Source organism: Scyliorhinus torazame, chromosome 1, assembly GCF_047496885.1.
Source record: "Scyliorhinus torazame isolate Kashiwa2021f chromosome 1, sScyTor2.1, whole genome shotgun sequence".
NCBI lineage: Eukaryota > Metazoa > Chordata > Chondrichthyes > Carcharhiniformes > Scyliorhinidae > Scyliorhinus > Scyliorhinus torazame.
The window spans coordinates 27,095,398-27,117,692 of record NC_092707.1 but is presented as its reverse complement, the minus strand read 5'-3'; the positions used below and the strand labels follow the sequence as shown (position 1 = coordinate 27,117,692).

The following is a 22,295-nucleotide window of genomic DNA, read 5'->3' as shown; positions in this document are numbered from 1 at the left end:
ATCATTACATAGAAGAGAAAGTATCAAATGAGGAAGCCAGGGTAAGCAGAAAATGCACATATCCTCATATGTAGACAGGCAAGTTTAGATTTTTATAAATATAGTTCAAGCTTTATTTACCTTTTATTTAGCTAAATAAAGTGGCAGAGTTTCACAACTGTACAAAATACAGACTTTTTTCAACAATGTACTGAGATTATTATAAAAATAAAAACGGAATACAACATAGTACATGCTTCCATGACATTCAATCAAAGGCAGTTCAAATATTTGAACACAGATCAAATTAAACCAGTGCTCCAATATGTCTTAATTTTAAAAAAATCAAGGAAAAACAGACATCTGATTGAACATAATCAAAAATTGATCTAAAGTTGCTTACAGATAGCTGTGCTCGTGAGACTGAGGTGCAATTCTGTGAATAGATTGCAGTAGTACTGGTTTGAAATCACTTGTGCTCAAGAATTACAGATTTTCAAAACATTTTTGGAGTTACGGTGAAGGACATTAGTATTTGGGGATGAACATACTCCATTTCAGGGAACCACCAAGCCGCCCGAGATTAGGTAAACCATGGTGAGATCTAGAGCAGAACTCCATGTAGCCCAACAACTTGTATTATGACTTAAGTTCAGAGGAACCATCCACTATTTAGCAGTGCGGTGTAGAGTGAAGCTCTCTCAGTTCAACAGTGACGGACCTCAGGAGAGTACTGCCTTCTGCATGAGTGTGCACCCATCGGCTATCCACTTTCATTGCTCAGTGATCTTGGAGCACAAATGTCAATTAACGACACTTCTACACGGTGGTGCCTTGTCCCCTTGGATCTGCCCAAACCCATTACACTGAGTGCCAGGCAAGTATGACTCGTAATCAGGAGCTTTGAATAAGCATTGTTGTCAAATTTGACCCTGGCGTAGTAAAATCATGGTTACTCTTTCATCGAAATGACACATTGTGTTTGAATGACTAGAAAACCATTCAAAAGACTGTGGGCGGGATTCTCCACTCCCGCGCCGAAGTGGCCGCGCCGTCGAGGTTCACGACAGAGCGAAACGGCCCCGATCCCGACCAATTCAGGCCCTGACAATGGGCTAGGATCGGGGCTGCGTCATCTACACGCGCCAGGCCTTGTCGCCCGCGTAAAGGCGGCGTCGCATAGATGACGCGGCCGGCGCGCATAACAGGCGTCATCCGCGCATTGGCCGGCGCCAACCCGTGCATGCCGTCCTCTCTAAGTCCGCCCCGCAAGAAGATGGGGGACGGATCTTGCGGGGCCGCAGAAGGAAGGAGGTCCTCCTTCAGAGAGGATGGCCCAACGATCGGTGGACACCGATCGCGGGCCACCCCACATTTGAGGTACCCCCCCGGTGCAGGATCCCCCCCCCCCCCAGCATTCACGCACCGTTCACGGTGGCAGCAACCAGGTGTGGACGGCGCCGGGGGGGAACCCGCCATTTTGGCCTGGCCGCTTGGCCAATCCGGGCCTGAGAATAGCGGGGGTGCCGGAGAATCGCCGTTTTGGGGGTCTCCGGCGATTCTCCGGCCTGCGGAACTCGACCGGGCCGTTCCCGCCACTTGGGAGAATCGCGGGAGGGCGTCGGACCGGCGTCCCGGGAAATTTTGGCGGCCCAGGCAATTCTCCCAACCGGCGCGGGAGTGGAAAATCTCGCCCTGTGTTTGGTAAGACCTGGTGTTTTGGCATGTGGAAATAAGTCAAACTGATAACCCTGGAACCTGAGTAGAGTCTCACACAATTCAGGTTGTGTCTAATAAGGTGGGGCTGGAAGATACAAGACCTGGGGAAAGAGAAGTAAAACATTTAATCTTAGCAACAGCTGCAGAAGGTAAGAACTTTTCCAACCATCTTTTGGGTGCTTTTTAGAAAAAGAGGATACAGAGATCAGGTAAAGGACAAGAGTCATGTGTGGTACTGCATCGTGGACAAAGGTTGCTGATCAATGTAACGTTCACCAATTGTTTTTTGTGCTCCTTTTTGATGGTTAGTTTATAGACCTCAAACTGAGGCAATAGGGTTGTTCCAAAGTCGAAAAACCCCAATGGATGACACTTATTACTATTACTCTTAGTTTCTGGTGCTATTAAAGTCGAGCAATTAAACAACCGAGTCATTTGAGTCATTCATTTTGAGTTATATCGACTGACAAATCTTTTTTTGTTCATTTTTGATATTTGTGTGCCAATTTTATCTAATCAAATTTCTATGTGGTTGAGACTATATATTTCTTTTGTTACTTGCACTTTGTGTATTCAGCCTTATACTAAGTGGTTGAGACCAAAATTTGAGACCCATCAATTAACTACCAATTTCAATAACCCCCGTGGCTGATAATACTGGTTCCTCTTAACGCATAGTCTTTGCAAAACAAAAATAGCCGTTAATCACACGTTATATACGAGCTTCACAGTAATGCTCAAACTGTGAGTCAACGGGACCTGTGCTGGCTGTCAGCTCTGAAGTAAAACCTGCACCAGAATAAATCAGATGGAGTTTAAGGTTGTAGCGGCTGATTATTGATATCAAAATTAACCATTATGGATATATTTTAGAACGTTCCACTGACAGCCCAATAAAACTAAAAGTTTAAGCACACAGGAAATCAAAATAAACTTCAATAGGTTTCATTCAGTACGTCTGAACTCCTAGAGGTGAAGACATATACATGGATACATGCTGACTGTGACGGTCCCACCTGAGTAACATTAAATAAGGCCTTCAGCCAAGTTCTTGGGGTGCAATTTGAACTTGTTTCTAAATGTTTTGTGTAATTTCGTTCGAGGGGGAAGAGAGTGGCTGGATTCAAGACTCATAAACATATTTAAACCGTTTCAGTGCAAGATCAGTGGAGGCGCTCTCTCTCTCTCTCTCTCTCTCTACCCACCCACCCCCGCCTCAGTTTTTTTGAATTGCCCAAATAGTTCCTTTTGGAGCACCTCATCTAATCAAACAAACTAAGGATTGAAGTGTCGAAGCACTGGAAATCCATACATTCCCCCATGGAGACATCATTTGAATAATAAATTATTATTGGGAATCTGGCAAAGGGGGAAAAAAAAATCTCTCCATTCCGCATCATCTTTTAATAATGAGCAATTAAATTTCTTTTTGCAATACGCTGTATTCTATTCTGTACTGGCTGCCATACATTTTGACTGCAGTAAGATTCAGATAAAAGGCAAGATGCAGAGTTTGCAATTCACCTTCAGACAGACTTCAGCTCGTGTGATTTTATTTCTCCACGATACCAAACCTCTCATCCCATTCCAGCTTTTAACGTCGCCCTGAACAAGCCGACAACGTAGCAACTCCTCGGACCAACTCTGAAGAAATAACCTGGAGGTGTTCAAATTCACAACTTCTGTCCCCGAGGTATTCCCCACCGAAGCCAAGTTAACACTTCGGAGGTGCTTTTTAAATCCATCAAATCTTAAAACTACTGGCAGCCAGAAATCTATGCAAGTCACCAGAAAGCATTTAGGAAACTGATCGGATAGGAGTAAGGCATGAGGTATGTTTTCCCTTCAGCGCGTAAGTCACAATTAAGCAGATACATGGGTGTCACTTTCAATTTTTAAATACGTAAAGATGGGGTAGGTTCAGTCTGTAGGAACTGGAAAGACATGGGATTGATCCAAAATTCACTAGCTAAGAAAGTCTTTGCACAGGGACTCGGCAATCGGAACATTTTTCCGATCACCGGCAGACTGCCCCAATTCATTCATTTCCACGTCAGTATCCACACTTGATGCATTTTCAGTGCTTGTTGCCAAAAGAGTTGCTATTTTGGCCAAGAACAATCCCAGAATAAGGGAAAATTCTGACATTTGAGTAATAGTAAAGCATCGGACCTAATTATTGGGTGGCTGCAGTTTATCAGCGTTACTTCACTAGATATTCTAGTAGTAGTAAAAATCCCTGATCTCCCCAAACAGGCAGGAGTCTCTATTCTACGGGTTAAATGTCATTTGATGTCAAAATACTGATTCAATGGATCAGCAGACAATTAGCACCAGGGTAACTAACTGTTTTCATTAATTAGTTCAAAGCATATATAACCATACATTACTGATTAATAATACAGGCCATTAGCGCTTTGTAACTAACTACAGGTAAGCTCTCTTTCATATCAGTTTTGCTTCCATTATCTCCTCACAATGTGAAGTTAAGCAAATAGTTCAGTCAAAATTGAGGTCAGTTGATTGTTCAGGTAGATTCAACAGGTTGGTGCAACGAACCTGCTCTGCATCAAAGGCCGATGTTTTCTTTCGATGCCCTGAAAGATTCCTACCGTTCCACACACATTTCCGCACTGGTATTAGGTTTACTGAGCCCTTCGATATGGACGACACTTGTGTGAATTCTGAAGAGCATATTCGGCTGGAAGCGTCAACTCGGCTTCTCTCCCCACAGGTGCTGCTGAGTGTTTGCAGCACTTTCTGTTTTGATTTAGGATTCCCAGCACCTGGCTTTTATTGTATTGCTGATGTGATGGTCTGGATTCAAGATTTTCAATTAGTCCCACCACTTTGGGCGACTTGCAATCACCAGTGCTCCACTCCACTGTACGTGGCTCACTCTTTCCAACAGAACCCAAGTTTGGGAATCTGTAATCTAATTGGATCTCTTGGGTGATTTCCTCCCCCTCAACAAGTTCACAATGAACATACTATAAATTTCCTTGGTGCTTTAAAATCAGTGTGACAGGACTGCACTTGTTGGACTTAACATTATTGCACATGACCAGAAGTGACAGAAAAACAAAATGCTAACTCCGAAATGCTCAGTGGACTGAATAGCAATGCAGTTTGGATTCAAGACAAAGAAAGGAACTCTTACACTTCAATATGTTTCTCTCAGTAATGGCTGCCATCTTATTAGTTGCCTCCAGAGTGAATTACCTCAGGTTTTCAATGGACAATCTCCAGCAATGGGTAGAAACATCACGTCCGGCACTGGCATTGCCCGTCTGGCACCGCCGCCCTCCATCCGGCACCGCCGCCCTCCATCCGGCACCGCCGCCCTCCATCCATCCGGCACCGGCCCCCGCTGTCCGGCACCGCCGCCCTCCATCCGGCACCGGCCCCCGCCATCTGGCACCGGCCCCCGCCATCCGGCACCGCCACCCAGCACCGGCACCGCCACCCAGCACCGGCACCGCCACCCAGCACTGCCATCCAGCACCGGCACTGCCATCCAGCACCGGCACTGCCATCCAGCACCGGCACTGCCATCCAGCACCGGCACTGCCATCCAGCACCGGCAGGATATACACCAAATGAAAAACAAAGACTGTTATTTTTTAAACAGGTAAAATAACAAGGTCCTATTTGTAATATACAATCCTTATCTCTGACATTTAGGTTGGGGGGGGGGGGGGGGGGGGGATGTAGTGGCTGCAGTGGGGGATGGGGAGCAATAAGGAATTGGATGCTTAAATGTAAGTGCCAACATCATAAACCACAATCAAACTTCAGGCCACAGAAGTAACACCTTTCTGGTACCTACTTCGATCAGGAACAGGAATCCTCTCCAGTTTGGCAAAAGGTCCGACACACATTTGAAGTCAGGAATGCTGCAATCACATTCTGTCCCTGATCACGTCAGTTCATGTAAATCATGGTTAAGCGTGTCTAGTCTGGAGATAAATCTAAAGGGATCCACGAAAAATCTATTGGGCAACATAAGTGCATTTCTGTGAGCAATATGACACAGCGCATGTGACAACACAGTCACCCCTGCCATCGTCCATTGTTGGAACAGATGTCCATAAACCTCTTACCATTTGCTACCAAGTGGCAGCTCATGTGTCAGATTAAATGGCTGCAGAGTGAAAAGTAGAAAGTGGAACAGGCCGGAGATAAACATGAGGAAGGGAGTTGAGACCTACGAGCCTATCATGACTGGGCTTTGGGAATAAGAAGAAAAGGCCTTTTTCTGATGTGTAGGGAAGGACCGGGGAAACAAATCACAACATACTGTAAATCTTAGTGTGAAAAGCAATGAGTTACAGGCCACCAGGATCGCAGTGGAATGCAAGAACCGCAACCAGGGCCTCCTCGTTGTTTGGGTGAATCAGGGAGCGAGTGTCTAAAACAAAAAACAGCCATGTCTACTCCACCATGGAAAAAATAAACCAGGAATATAATTTGATAGGACGGAAGTGAAATTTTGTTCAGCTATATCTGCGACTTGGCAACACCAATTAGCCCAGGCAGAAATTGCAGTGACAAAGTGCTGGTAAACACACAGCAGGGTTAACATTGTTTGGAAGAGAAGGGATCAGGCCACTGTTTCGCCTGAAGGTGCCAAGCGAGAACATGTAGGGTGAACCGTGCTGTGCATCTCCACCATTTTAGGGATTTCTGATCAACGTGTTGGATCTGACAAGATTGAAACAATGAAAATAACTTAGCTGTGCAATTACATTTTCTGTGAAAAGTAATAATCAAACATATCCTGTACAATTTAAAAAGAGAAAAAAGCATTATTGCCTCTTCACCAATAATTAGGGCAGCTTTTAAGGCTAGAATTTAACCGTGTGATTGCAATACCTAAACTAGAGTTTGCTGTGTATAGGAATATGTCCATAGTTTGGCATTCCACATACTGAATATCATTAGGTGTTCCTCAGTCGGGCTGAGTGTTATCGACTGACTTTAACCCTTCACTATCATACCCTGCAGGGATCCCATTGTGTGTTAATATTCTATCTCTTTCTAAAGGATTAGAAGTTGGACCAAGCCGAGACTCAGCCAAACAGAAGCTGAGGCGTCTCACTGATGGAGGTGCGATCGGTCATCTGGGCGTTTGATGTGAATTCTCCGAACCCGCTCAATCCTCTCCCGTTCCTCCTCCTCCTCGAGGTGGTGAGACCGACCCGCCGCTCCGCCAGTCGCCTCAAGCAGAGCGTTGTCCGGTCCGCGCCCGTCCTGGGTCTCGTACAATAAAATATTCAGCGTCTCTTCGTAGATTCGGGCTTCAGGGAATTCAACCTGCAGGAGTGACAGGTGGTCAATCCACATCTCACAATGCCGCACATCAAACTTTGTCAATTCAAACAGACTGATGGCAAATCTGACGGCAGTGTCGCAACTCACTTCTCTCACACGGCAATGAGCTTGCACAGCTTTGCTAACCAGGGGAGTTACCAGCTTGGTCAGAATCTTCTATTGGTCAGCCCATAAGCAGCACAGAGGTGGGGCCTGAAAACCGGGGCCTTAAATCAGTAAAAATAGAAAGACCTTTATTTCTACAGCACTTTTTATGACCTCTGGGTCTCATCAAGTACTTAACCGTAAACGGAGAACTTCTGAAATGTACTCATTGCTGTAATGTAGCAAACGCCGATTTTCTCATGATAAGGTCCAACAAACATCAATAAGATAACGACCAGTTAATCTGTTTGTGATGTTGGGCGAGAGCTAAATGTTGGCAGGACACCAAAGAGAATTTCTTTGCTCTTCCTCGAGTACAGGCGTGGGATCTATTCTGCCCACCCGACAGGAAAGACGGCTTAACATCTCACCTGTACTTAACTGAAAAGGACAAACACTGTAAACATGGGATAAAACAGAAAATGGGCGACATGGAATCAAACAGGAAGACAACTTGATGTCTGGATGGGGCCACCTCAGATACGAATTGACTTGCCGCGCGCAGTTCCAACACTTTCTGGTTACATCACTTTAAATGCCTTTGCTACAGTCCACCTACAGTAAATAATCCGAGCTTCTGGCGCAATGCGAGAATGTAGTCAAAAGCAGATTGTTGATTTTAAATAATTTTACCACCTTCTCCAGTCCTCGAGCTGCCTGGATCTCTCACTCAAGTGAGTAGGCCACTGATTAATGTGGCATGCTGTCGTGTTGAACAGGATTTTACAGAACACAATTTAAACTGTATCGATTATACAAGCACTGGTCACCAGCCAAAAAAGTTTTCCAATAAAGTTTCAGGCTACAGGGCTTTAATAATGAATTAGTGCAATTTAACATACGAGGTAGCACAATAAATTAGAAGTTCAAAAGAGGCTACTGCGCCGTAACAGACCATAGCCATAAGACATAGAACCATGAGGAGGCCATTCGGCCCATTGGGTCTGCTCCGTCATTCAATGAGATCATGATTGATCTGATGTGATAATCCTCAACTCTGCTTTCCCGCCTTATCGCCATAACCCTTGATTCCCTTACTGCAGTAAAGAACTCCACAGAGTCACTACCCCGAGAAGCAATTCCTCCTTATCTCAGTCTTAAATGGACGACCCCTTACTCTTTGATTATGTTTTCTGGTCCTAGACAAGAGGAAATTCCCTCCACAAGAGGAAACAACCTCTCAGCATCTATTTTGTCAATCCCCGAGAATCCTCTATGTCTCAATAAGGTCACCTCTCATTCTTCTAAAGTCCAATAGGTACAGGCCCAATCTACTCAACTTCTCCTCAGAAGAAAATCCCTCCATACCCAGGATCAACCTAGTGACCCTTCTCTGCACTCCCTCAAACGCCAATACTTCTTTCCTTAGATAAGGGGACCAAAACTGTTCACAGTATTCCAGGTCTGGCTTAACTAGTGCCTTGTATAGTTTTAGCAGGACTTCCCGACTTTTATACTCCATTCCCTTTGAAATAAAGGCAAACACTCCATTTGCCTTTCCCAATTACCTGCTGAATTTGCAAGCTTGCTTTTTGTGATTTATGCACCCTCAAATCCCTCTGTGCTGCAGTTTTCTGCAGTCTTTCTCCATTTAAATAACATTCAGCTCCTTCATTCTTCCTGCCTCAGTGAATAACGTCACATTTTCTTACATATCTCTTCCACCTGGACAGGGATTCACACCAAATTTCCAACGTGGTTCAGCCAATTGCACACCAGTTGCTCCCCCACATCGGAGGCTGTAGTAAGGCTCTTGTAATCTATGTTTCAGCAGTTAGATATCACAACTGCTTATACAGAAGCCAAGGAGCACGATTATGAAACTATTTCGATTATGGTGCAAGCCAACCAGAATTCATAGATTATCATAGAATTTACAGTGCAGAAGGAGGCCATTCGGCCCATCAAGTCTGCACCGGTTCTTGGAAAGAGCACTCTACCCAAGGTCAACACCTCCACCCTATCCCCATAACCCAGTAACCCCACCCAACACTAAGGGCAATTTTGGACACTATGGGCAATTTAGCATGGCCAATCCACCTAACCTGCACATCTTTGGACTGTGGGAGGAAACCGGAGCACCCGGAGGAAACCCACGCACACATGGGGAGGATGTGCAGACTCCGCACAGACAGTGACCCAAGCCGGAATCGAACCTGGGACCCTGGAGCTGTGAAGCAATTGTGCTATCCACAATGCTACCGTGCTGCCAATTGAAGGTTGGTGGGGTTGGGGAGGGACAAGGGAGGAAGGAGAAACGAGTTACATTAATAGTGCTTTCATGTCAGAATATTGCAAAATTTTGCACTGGGACATACTGGACACTCAGCAGGAGGGAGAGTCCTTGGGGAGTTTACTGGTTTTATAATGGTGGGAAAACATGTACCAAAACAAAGAGTTTACAAGGGTGTATCAGAGTGCAGATACAGGGGACTGAAGGCTCTGGCAGTGACAGTGCTGAAGAGGGAGGTGCAGCAGACCAGAGCAGAAAGAGTGGAACTTTCAAGTTCAGAGAAGATCACAGAGGTAGGCTGGAGTAGGGCCTCACTGGATACAAGAACATGGTACTTCACAGGTTATAGGTTAAATGTGTTAGGTACGGGGGGGGGGGGGGCACGGTGGCGCAATGGTCCGCACTGTTGTCTCATTGCGCGGAGGACCCAGGTTCGATCCTGGCCCTGGATCACTCTCCCAGTATTTGCTTGGGTCTCACCCCTACAACCCAAAGATGTGCAGGCTAGGTGGATTGGCCACACTAAATTGCCCCTTAATTGGAAACTCTAAATTTAAAAAAAAAATTTTGAAGGTGTGTTAGGTACCGGAAGCATGTGCTGAGAAAATGGATGCGCAGGATTCCAGAATGAATTGCAGTGTGTGTAGGGCAGAGTTTAGACATTTCTAACAGGAGCAGCCATGAGCAATATACAGGAGTCATGTTATTTTTCTACTGATGAGTTAAACACAGGCTTGCACCACAATCAAAAATCCTTCAGTTCAGTTGCTGTTAGGAGGCATCGATACTCCAGAGTAATTGCAAAATATGATGGAATCTGAGTGTTCAGATCAACCTACTCTCACTTTGCAACCGCACTTTGTGATCCCAGGTCTTTTAAATGAGCCCACTTCCCTTGTAAACGCACCATAATTCTCCATATCACTTGAATCAAAATATCTACAGTCATTCAGATTATACTTAATATCTTGCTTCGTAAAACAAAAAGCTGGTCTCTCTCTCTTTGCCAAAAGAACTGAAGTAAGAACTTGTGGCAAAATATTATTTTTTGGACTAATACCACCGAGAAACATTGTTATCTGATGCCAGCGTTAGTCAGCAGTAACTTGGAGTCAATTCCTCTCCGGGAGGGGTTGGGCGGGGGGGGGGGGGGGGGGGGGGGGGGTGCACAAAAATGATCCCACGACACTACTCAAAGGAGGTCTCTTTGTTGAGCTACCGGGTGGAGGGAGGTGCCAGTCATCCTGGGTGGGCCTGGACTCTGGGTGAAGCAGGGCCCTGTTGGATTCCCTTGCGACTAGGATATGGCTGATCAGGTGGGGAGGGGTGCGTAAGGTCTCAGACCAAACTGGTAACATGGAACGTGATGGGATTAAATGGACCGATTAAAAAATCTTGGGTTTCGCCCATTTTTAAATTTAAGAGTATGCAATTCTTTTTTTTCCCAATTAAGGGGCAATTTAGTGTGACCAATTCACCTACCCTGCACATCTTTTTTAGGTTGCGGGGGAGAGACCACGCAGACATGGGAAGAATGCGCAAATTTCACATGGACAGTGACCCGGGATCGAACCCGGGTCCTCGGCGCCGGGAAGCAGCAGTGCTAACCAGCATGCCACCCCGGGTGTTCTCCCATTTAAAGAGCTTGAAGGCGGATGTGGTTTTCTTACAGGAGACCCACTTGAGGATTAGGGATCAAATGAGGTCTAGGAAAGGGTGGGTGGGACCAGTGTTCCATTCTAGTTTTGACGCGAAGACATTGAACATAGAAAATACAGCACAGAACAGGCCCTTCGGCCCACGATGTTGTGCCGAACCTTTGTCCTAGATTAATCATAGATTATCATTGAATTTACAGTGCAGAAGGAGGCCATTCGGCCCTTTGAGTCTGCACCAGCTCTTGGAAAGAGCACCCTACCCAAACTCAACACCTCCACCCAACACCAAGGGCAATTTGGACATTAAGGGCAATTTATCATTGGCCAATTCACCTAACCGGCACATCTTTGGACTGTGGGAGGAAACCGGAGCACCCGGAGGAAACCCACGCAGACACGGGGAGGACGTGCAGACTCCGCACAGACAATGACCCAAGCCGGAATCGAACCTGGGACCATGGATCTGTGAAGCAATTGTGCTATCCACAATGCTACCGTGCTGCCCTTAAGAACAAATAAATCTACACTATATCATTTTCCCGTAATCCATGTACCTATCCAACAGCTGCTTGAAGGTCCCTAATGTTTCCGACTCAACTACTTCCACAGGCAGTGCATTCCATGCCCCCACTACTCTCTGGGTAAAGAACCTACCTCTGATATCCCTCCTATATCTTCCACCTTTCACCTTAAATTTATGTCCCCTTGTAATGGTGTGTTCCACCTGGGGAAAAAGTCTCTGACTGTCTACTCTATCTATTCCCCTGATCATCTTATAAACCTCTATCAAGTCGCCCCTCATCCTTCTCCGCTCTATTGAGAAAAGGCCTAGCACCCTCAACCTTTCCTCGTAAGACCTACTCTCCATTCCAGGCAACATCCTGGTAAATCTTCTTTGCACCTTTTCCAGAGCTTCCACATCCTTCCTAAAATGAGGCGACCAGAACTGTACACAGTACTCCAAATGTGGCCTTACCAAAGTTTTGTACAGCTGCATCATCACCTCACGGCTCTTAAATTCAATCCCTCTGTTAATGAACGCGAGCACACCATAGGCCTTCTTCACAGCTCTATCCACTTGAGTGGCAACTTTCAAAGATGTATGAACATAGGCCCCAAGGTCTCTCTGCTCCTCCACAATGCCAAGAACTCTACCGTTAACCCTGTATTCCGCATTCATATTTGTCCTTCCAAAATGGACAACCTCACACTTTTCAGGGTTAAACTCCATCTGCCACTTCTCAGCCCAGCTCTGCATCCTATCTATGTCTCTTTGCAGCCGACAACAGCCCTCCTTACTATCCACAACTCCACCAATCTTCGTATCGTCTGCAAATTTACTGACCCACCCTTCAACTCCCTCATCCAAGTCATTAATGAAAATCACAAACAGCAGAGGACCCAGAACTGATCCCTGCGGTACACCACTGGTAACGGGGATCCAGGCTGAATATTTGCCATCCACCACCACTCTCTGACTTCTATCGGTTAGCCAGTTCGTTATCCAACTGGCCAAATTTCCCACTATCCCATGCCTCCTTACTTTGTGCAGAAGCCTACCATGGGGAACTTTATCAAATGCCTTACTAAAATCCATGTACACTACATCCACTGCTTTACCTTCATCCACATGCTTGGTCACCTCCTCAAAGAATTCAATAAGATTTGTAGGGCAAGACCTATCCCTCACAAATCCGTGCTGACTATCCCGAATCAAGCAATGTCTTTCCAGATGCTCAGAAATCCTATCCTTCAGTACCCTTTCCATTACTTTGCCTACCACCGAAGTAAGACTAACTGGCCTGTAATTCCCAGGGTTATCCCTAGTTCCTTTTTTGAACAGGGGCACGACATTCGCCACTCTCCAATCCCCTGGTACCACCCCTGTTGACAGTGAGGACGAAAAGATAATTGCCAACGGCTCTGCAATTTCATCTCTTGCTTCCCATAGAATCCTTGGATATATCCCGTCAGGCCCGGGGGACTTGTCTATCCTCAAGTTTTTCAAAATGCCCAACACATCTTCCTTCCTAACAAGTATTTCCTCGAACTTACCAGTCTGTTTCACACTGTCCTCTCCAACAGTATGGCCCCTCTCATTTGTAAATACAGAAGAAAAGTACTCATTCAAGACCTCTCCTATCTCTTCAGACTCAATACACAATCTCCCGCTACTATCCTTGATCGGACCTACCCTCGCTCTAGTCATTCTCATATTTCTCACATATGTGTAAAAGGCCTTGGGGTTTTCCTTGATCCTACCCGCCAAAGATTGTTCATGCCCTCTCTTAGCTCTCCTAATCCCTTTCTTCAGTTCCCTCCTGGCTATCTTGTATCCCTCCAATGCCCTGTCTGAACCTTGTTTCTTCAGCCTTACATAAGTCACCTTTTTTCTCTTAACAAGACATTCAACCTCTCTTGTCAACCATGGTTCCCTCACTCGACCATCTCTTCCCTGCCTGACAGGGACATACATATCAAGAACATGTATGACGGGAACCGCGGTGCTTATTAATAAGAGGGTGGCCTTTTTGGTGGGGAACATAGTGGGAGAAGATACATGATGGTGAGTGGAAGGTTAGAAGGGGCCCCTTGTGGTGTTAGTGAACATGTACACACCGAACGGGGAGGTTACGGAATTTATTAAAAGGGTGCTGGTGGCCGCCCCAGAAGGCATTGCTCCCTGGGGTGGTAGTGTCAGGATACTCGGCAATTGTCATATCCAACCACGCTTCATACTGTGTGGACTTGTGTTTGGAGAGGGGTTGCGCCCAGCGGCGTCCATGGAAGTTGGATGCGGCATTGTTGGCGGATAAGGGGACAAGTGAGAGGATAGTCACTGCTATCAGGACATATGTGGAGATTAATAAGAGCCAGGAGGTCTCACCTTCCACAATCTGGGAGGCATTAAAAGCGGTGATTAGGGGGGAGCTGATCTTGATTAAGGTTCTTAGGCAGAAGGCTGGAAGGAGAGACAGAGGTTGGTATAAGCTATTCTGGTGGTGGACCAGCAGTACTTGGCTACCCGAAAGGAGGAGTTGTTGATGAAGAAGAAGCTCCAGATGTAATTCGAATTGGTATCAATGGCGAAAGCGGTTGGCCAGCTTTGTGTACGAGAATGAAAATGAAAATCGCTTATTGTCACAAGTAGGCTTCAAATGAAGTTACTGTGAAAAGCCCCTAGTCGCCACATTCGGGCACCTGTTCGGGGAGGCTGGTACAGGAATTGAACCGTGCTGCTGGCCTGCCTTGGTCTGCATTAAAAGCCCTGTGCTAAACCAGCCCCTAGTATGGGGAGAAGGCCAGTAAGCTCACCAGTTGAGACGGCAGGCGGCCGCTAGGGAAATAATGCAAATTAAGGACCCGGGTGGGCAGAGTGGGTTTCTGATCCAGGAAGGGTAAATGGGGTGTTTGAGACCTTTTATCGGGGGTTGTACAAGTCGGAACCCCCGGAGGTGGCTCAGATATGATGCAATTCTTGGATGGTTTGGACTTCCCAGTGGTGGACAAGGGGAAAGTGCAAGGGCTGGAGGAAATTATAATGTGGATTGGGTTTATGCAGTCTGGGAAGGCTCTGGGCCAGAACGGATTCCAAGTGGAGTTTTATTTTTAAAATTTGCGATGGAGCTGGGACATCTGATGGAGATGTTTAATGATTCGTTGTCCGAGAGAGAGCTACCGACCACATTGGCAAAGGCTTCCATCTCTCTAATCTTGAAAAAAGATCCAGAGGAGTGAGGATCTTATAAGCCCGTATCTCTATTGAATGCCAACACAGAGTTATTGGCCAAGGTGCTGGCAACTCACTTGGAGGAATGTCTGCCGGGGGTAGTTGCGGAGGATCAGACAGGGCTTGTGAAGGGTCGACAACTATCGACCAATATAAGGAGGCTTTTGAATGTGGTGGCGTTGTGCTGTCGGGGTCGGGAGTGGGATGTAATAATTTCTGTGGACACAGAGAAAGTGTTCGACCGGGTAGATTGGGAGTACATGAAATACTGGGATGGTTAGGCTACGAGTGTTTGTACTGATGCATTAAGCTTGGGGTACTTTCGACTGTATAGGGAACAAGGCAGGGGTGTCCACTTTCCCTGTTACTCTTTGCGTTGGCAATTGAACCGCTGGCCATAGCACGGAGGTCATCGACAAAGTGGAAGGGTATAGAGAGGGGAGATATGGAGCACCGAGTGTCCCTGTACGTGGACGACTTGCTGTTGTACATAACAGACCCTCGCCCCAGTGTGGGAAGGATTATGGAGGTACTGAGTAAGTTTGGTTCCTTTTCGGGATATAGACTCAAGGAAGGTAACAGTGAGGTGTTTCTGGTGAGCCAGAAGGGACAGGGACAGGGAGGGGAGTCTAGAGAAATTGCCATTTTGGCTGGCTCGGTTGAGCTTCAGATATTTGGGAATATAGATGGCTCACGACTGGGTGATGTTGCGTAAGCTGAATTTGGTCTGGTAGAAGGCGTTAAGGAGGATTTGAAAAGGTGGGATGGTCTCCCACTATCGTTGGCTTCAAACGGTGAAAATAACTGTCCATCCAAAATCTTTGTTTTTATTCCAGAGTCTCCCGATCTTTCTACCCAAATTCTTTATTTGGGAAGATTAATAAGCTGATTTTGGCCTTTGTTTGGGCAGGCAAGACGTCTCTGGGTCGGAGAGCATTTTTGCAGAGGGATAGACAGTCTCGGGGGTTGGCGTTGCAGAATATGAACTATTACTGGACAGTGACTATCGAGACGGTTCGGAAATGAGTCGAGGAGGAAGGGTTGGTTTGAGGGCCGAGGGAGGCAGCTTCCTGTACAGGGCCGTGTTGGTGGGCATTGATGATGGTTCCACTTCCGTTCTCGCTGGCCAGGTACTCTATGAGTACGGTGGTGATAGCCTCGTTAAAGTGTTTGGAACCAGTCTAGGCAACATTTTAAGCAGAAATCGATGTTGTTAAGGGCACCGATATGTGGGAACCATAGATTCATGCCGGCGGGATTGAACTCGGCGTACATGGTCTGGGAACAGAGGGGGTGGAAAGGTTTAGGGATTTATGTAGGGTAGGTTTGTGGGGCTGGAGGAACTGGTGGAAATGTTTCCGCTCTCAGGGGGAATGGGTTCAGATATTTACAGATGAGGGGCTTTGTGCGGAAGCAGCTGGCTATGTTTTCTCAGTTGCCCTTCAATGATGGATAAGGTAGTGTCTGAGGATGAGTTAGAGATGGGGAAGGTTTCAGATATCTATGGATAGCTGATGGAGGGCCTCGCTGGAGAAGATAAAGAGAAAGTGGAAGGAAGAGTTGGGTGGTGCATTGGGCGAGGGGGGGGGGGGGGCAGCAGGGAGTTGCGGGTGCGATGTGTGTAGAGTGAGGGGTGGTACTATGGTTAGCACTGCTACCTCAACTCCAGGGACCCGGGTTCACTTCCAGCCTCGGGTCACTGTCTGTGTGGAGTTTGCAATTTCACCCCATGTCTGCGTGGGTTTCCTCTGGGTGCTCCGGTTTCCTCCCACATTCCAAAGATGTGCAGGTTAGGTAGATTGGCCGCGATAAATTGCCCCTTAGTGTTCAAAAAAGGGTAGGTGGAGTTACTGGGTTAATGGGATAGGTGTCGGCTTAAGTAGGGTGCTCTTTCAAAGGGCCGGTGCTGAATCGATGGGCCGAATGTCCTCCTTCTGCACTGTAAATTCTATGATTCTGTGAGGCCTTACATCGGGTAAACTCCACTTCCTGGTGTGCGAGACTGAGCTTGATCCAGTTTAAAGCAGCGCATGTGACCAAAACACGTACGAGTGTATTCTTTCCAGATGTGGAGGACAGATGTGAGCGGTGTTCAAGCGGGCTGGCGAACCACACACACATGTCCTGGTCCTGTCCGGAATTGGGTAGGTTCTGGGAATCTTTTGTTGAGACAATGACAGGGAATCTGGGGGTAAAAGTAGCACCGAGCCTGTAGGCATTGACATTTGGGGTATCAGACGAGCCGGGAGTGCAGGAAGGGAGAGAGGATGATTTTTTGCCTGCCTGACAGCACGGAGGAGGATTCCGCTCAGGTGGTGGGCTCCAGAGCTGCCTCAGGCGACGGCGTGGGTGGGGGATCTATCGGAGGTCCTACATCTGGAGAAAATTAAGTACGCCATTAGGGGGTCGGAGGAGGGGTTCTATTCGAGGTGGGGGCTGTTTGTCTCCTTCTTCAAGAATTGTAGTCGTCAGCAAATGGGGGTGGGGTATGCAAAAAAATAAAAAGCGGCCGTGAGGTGGAATGGAGGGTCAGCTGTTTGTTATAGAAATTGTAGACAGTTGAATGAACGTTTTGTATATTGTAAAATGGAAAATGCCCTGGATAAAAATACTTTTACAAACCCCACCTTGGTCTGTTTCTTCTCTGTTGCGTACACTATGGAGGTACAGCACACTTCAGCGATCTTTCGGCCCTGCCCATAAAAGGACCAGCAGCAGATTTCATCACCGAGGACGTCCTTTATGAAAAGCACTCTGCCATTAAAGCGCAGAGACAGCTTGTCAAACAGCTCGATGTTCTTCAGCATATTATCATCCGAGTTGCTGAAAGCATAAGAGAAAACCTCCAATGAGATGGCCAGCAATTGGAAATACATCGGCGAGGCGATCAGAACTGCGTTTTCACCTCTGGCATCAAGGATCCTACACCAGTGAGATGAACGGCCTACAAATGCAGAACAGCTTTGGAATTCCAATGGGCGTCAAACCTTGGGGAAATCCTATGCTTGTGAAAGGGACCATGTGAATAAATGTTGTTGCTTCCTCCTTAAACTTGCAGGTAAAGGTTCTACACTCTGATATTCCCTCCCTGAATCTCCACCTCGCTTTCTTCCTTGAAGACTCTCCTTTTGTTTTTGACCATTTGATCTAACAGCTCCTTCTGAGACTTGGTGGCAAAGTTTAATTGATAATGCTCCCATGAAGCATTTTGGACATTTTTACAATGCTAAAGGTGTTACATAACTGCAAGTTGTTTCCGAGGCTGAAGAATTCTACTTCCAGTGATCTTGTGTCACTAGACCCATCAATGATGTAAAAGCAAAGCAGTTTAAAACAAATTTTTTTCATCGCAAATATGAAACTTGCAGTGGGGGTACTACTGATCACCCCTAGCATAGCTTTGCCTATTATTTCCTATTTACTCCGTTCCTCCTTACAGATAACCTAATTTCCCCACTGAATGGTTTAATAGGGGTGTGTGGATAGAAGCTGCTCTCAGGCCTCTGCCAATACTGCCACTGAACCAGGTGTGCAAGTGGGAACTCATGCCTCAGTATTCTCTCAATCCATTCAGGAAACAGAGTCCAGCTTCTGCTCAACAGCAAAGCAGCTGGGAAACTTAGCATGAGAAAGCCCGGGTGCCAAGCAGCGCCACAATGTGCTTCACCTTTTGCTGCTCCACTCCCAGTTCTCCCAAAGGCCTTGATGCTCGCTGAGTTTCTGTTTTACACATGGACAGTGGTGACTCGCCCAAAATGGGGAATTCTTTATCTGGTCGGTGCAGAGAGCCCTGGCAGGCTACTACCAATGGTGTAAACTCCTCAGAGCCTAAAGCCCTCGAGGTCTTCCCACTCTGAATTCTAGCCTGTGGTGCACCCCGATTTCCATGGTTTCACCATCGGCATCCGCACCTTGAGCTGCCTCTGCCCTCCCGAAAACTCTCCATGAAGCACCTTGGGATGTTTTAATCTGAATGTGCTCCGAAAATTCAGCTTATTTGTGAAAGACATCCTGCCCTCACCTGTTGCTCGGACACGTTCTCTGTCCAGAGGACGAGTTACTGGACAATGATCAAGAATGCAAGGTACGACTGATATTTTCCCACCCTAGAATCATGATATCGAAGCATCACAGAATTTACAGTGCAGAAGGAGGCCATTTGGCCCACCGAGTCTGCACTGGCCCTTGGAAAGAGCACCATACCTAACCCCACACCTCCATCCTATCCTCAGTTCCACCCTATTCCCGGAACCCCACCTTACCTTACTTTTTGGACACGAAGGGCAATTTAGCATAGCCGATCCACCTAACCTGCACATGTTTGGACTGTGGGAGGAAACCAGAGCACCCGGAGGGAACCCACGCAGACACGGGGAGAACGTGCAGACTCCGCACCGACAATGACCCAGCCGGGAATCGAACCTGGGACCCTGGCGCTGTAAAGCCAGTGTGCTAACCACTATGCTACCGTGCTGCTCCATGCCCCCCTCAACACATAGTAAGGATTTGGACCTTTTAATTCACAGTTGTCTCATACACCACCCATTAGGCCATTGCGAGAGCGCCAGTGTTTTCTAAATGTGTGTAGTAATGTCCAAGGCAGCACTTGGCACAGATCGGACGGTCTTCACTTACCTGGTGTATGAATATTTGTTGTTGCTTCTGTTGTACAACAGCTTAACTGCAGGCTGTGGAGAGAAAAGAATATCAACTGGTCATGGTTCATAGTGCGAAGGAGAACTAGTGGTAATCAATCAGAATACTGCCCCTCCCACACGGTATTTGGTTCAGGGCGACCCCACATTGAGTAGGTCCAAATAAATCTCTCTTTGGGCGGCACGGTGCCGCAGCGGTTAGCACTGAAGACCTGGGTTAGAATCTGGCCCCGGGTCACTGTGCCTGTGGAGTTTGCACATTCTCCCCGTGTCTGCGTGGGTCTCACCTCCACAACCCAAGATGTGCAGGGAAGGTAGATTGGCCACGCTAAAATTGCCCCTTAATTGAAAAAAAAAAAAATGAATTGGGTACTCTAAATTTAAAAAAAAAATGTGTTTCAGTAAGGATCCAATCTGGGTGGTCTGAATCTAGAGAAGGGGGTAAATACCACCGAAAATCCAGAGATTGGCTCAAATTGGCGGCGCCGTTCAAGGTGGGAAATGGAAACATTTCACACACATGCTGTTGGACACCAGCACCTTGGGAGTTCAGTCTACATGGGGCTCTGCTTCGCTGTACCATCGCTCAGCATGACTTAATACCAACACTGGATAGGGACAAAATGGGGTTTACATGTCTAACAGTGAAAGGGAACGATACATTGTCAGCCGGGGTGGGGCAGGGGGTGGGTTGGGGGGTAGAGAAGAGGGGAACAAAAAGCATCACAAGTTGATGAGATGTCACGGGAGCTCACTGCGCAGCCTCCCCTCATGTTCTAACCTTTTTAGAAGTAGCTATCAATCGCTGTTCCTCCTTGTTAGATGTGATCACAGGAACTTTACAGAAAGGTTCATAGGTTTCTTTCTGCTATAAAACAAGCACAAACATCTCAGAGCATTTCAAACCTGAAAATATTTTCAAACATTAAAAAAAAGCTTTTCGAAGAGGTGACCAGGTGTGAAGGGGAGGGAAATGCATTTGATGTAGTCTACTTCGATTTCAGCAAGGCTTTTGATAAGATCCCACATGGGAGACTGATGGCGAAGGTAAGGGCCCATTTGATCCAAAGAAATTTGGCAAATTGGATCCAAAATTGGCTGAAGCAGAGGGTGATGGTCGAGGGATGTTTTTCTGACTGGAAGCCTGTGTCCAGTGGGGTCCTGCAGGGATCAGTGTTAGGGCCCTTGCTGTTTGGGGTCTATATAAATGATTTAGAGATGAATGTAGGAGGGTTAATCAGTAAGTTTGATATGATATGAAAATTGGTGGGGTGGTAAATAGCGAGGATGATAGCCTTCGATCACAGGAGGTTATAGACAGCCAGGTCAGATGGGAACAGTGGCAAATGGAACTCAATCCGGATAACACTGTGAGGTGACGCACTTGGGCAGGACAAACAAGACAGGAATAAGTGATGAACGGCAGGATCCTTGGAAGCACCGAGGATCAGAGGAACCTTGGTGTGCCTGTACACCGGTCCCTTAAGACAGCAGGGCAGGTGGATACAGTGGTAAGGCGGCATATGGTACACTTGCCTTTATTAGCCGAGGTGTAGCGTTTAAGAGCAGGGAGGTTGTGCTGGAACTGTATAAAATGTTGGTTAGGCCACAGGTAGAGTACTGTTCAGTTCTGGAATCCACATTATAGGAGGGATGTGATAGCACTGGAAAGGGTGCAGAGGAAATTTACCGGGATGTTGCCTGGGCTGGAGAGTGTTAGTTATGAAAATAGATTGGATAGACTTGGATTGTTTTTCTTGGAGCAGAGGAGACTGAGGGGGGACAAGATTGAGATATATAAAATTATGAGGGGCATAGATAGAGTAGACAGGAACAAACGTTTCCCCTTGGTGGAGGGGTCAATGACCAGGGGGGATAGACTTAAGGTAAGGGTCAGGAAGGTTAGAGAGGATGTGAGGAAAACTTTTTTTTTTTTTTTTTTTACCCAGAGGGTGGTGGGAGTTTGGCAGGATGATGCCTGAAAGGATGGTGGAGGCACAGACCCTCATAACAGAAGACGTGGACTTGCGATTCCAGGGCATACAAGGTTCTGGGCCACGGGCTGGAAAATGGGATTAAAATAGTTAGGTGGAGCAGCGGTTAGCACTGCTGCCTCACGGCACTGAGGACCCGGGTCCGACCCTGGCCCCGGGTTACTGCCCTTGTGAAGTTTGCACATTCTCCGTGTGTCCGCGAGGGTCTCACCCACACAACACAAAGATGTGCAGGTTTGGTGGATTGGCCAGCGCTAAATTGCCCCTTAATTGGGAAAAAAAAAAGAATTGGGCACTTTAAATTTTTTAAATAAAAAAAAGAAATCGGCATTAAAAATAGATTCCAAGTGGTGACAATCAAACAGTTCCATGTAATTGTGCTTAATACATTGTTATGTTAGAAAGCCCCGCACCAAGCTTTTGGTCACCTCTCATAATCTCCACTCTAGGGCTGGCCAATTTGTGAGGTGTCTTGGGATAGTACCTGAAGATAAAAGTGATGATTAAATGCACCGTCTTGACGTTTGCCGGTCTCCGATACTTGGGTACATTAAATATTGGATTTGTGACCTTTCCAAAACCTCTTTCTGCATCTCCTCTAGACAGTTAAACACCACTAATTAAGCCCCCCCCCCCCACATTTAGTTGTCCAGAGTACAACTCAAATTTAACAGAATATTGGAATAGATGGGGTTCAATTATGAAGCCTAAACGAGGCTTGTATTTTCTTGAATTTCGATGATTAAGCGATGACGTAATGGAGAACATTTAAATTCTAAAGAGGTTCGATAAGATAAACTATTTCCTCTGGTGAAGGAATCGAGGACGAGATGTTAAAATTGGAGCTGG

General features: G+C 46.6%; 2 protein-coding genes across 3 annotated transcripts in view; both read right to left on the bottom strand.

Annotated features, from left to right (window-relative positions):
• The window catches only part of sgsm1a (small G protein signaling modulator 1a), a 303,238-nt gene extending 285,675 nt beyond the window's left edge, over positions 1-17,563 (bottom strand). Inside the window, exon 1 of the mRNA XM_072477396.1 lies at positions 17,425-17,563. The gene's annotated coding sequence lies outside the window, so the exon portion shown is untranslated. The remainder of the gene's footprint in view (positions 1-17,424) is intronic.
• The window catches only part of kctd10 (potassium channel tetramerization domain containing 10), a 37,089-nt gene continuing 14,877 nt past the window's right edge, over positions 84-22,295 (bottom strand). Inside the window, exons 4-7 of one of the 2 annotated variants that reach the window (XM_072477531.1) lie at positions 20,234-20,320; positions 19,433-19,485; positions 17,425-17,620; positions 84-7,014 (exon numbers count right to left, since the gene is read on the bottom strand). In XM_072477531.1, the coding sequence (XP_072333632.1) occupies positions 6,796-7,014; positions 17,425-17,620; positions 19,433-19,485; positions 20,234-20,320 (555 nt within the window). In that variant the 3' untranslated portion in view covers positions 84-6,795. The remainder of the gene's footprint in view (positions 7,015-17,424; positions 17,621-19,432; positions 19,486-20,233; positions 20,321-22,295) is intronic. The other variant, XM_072477573.1, reaches the window with a different exon arrangement.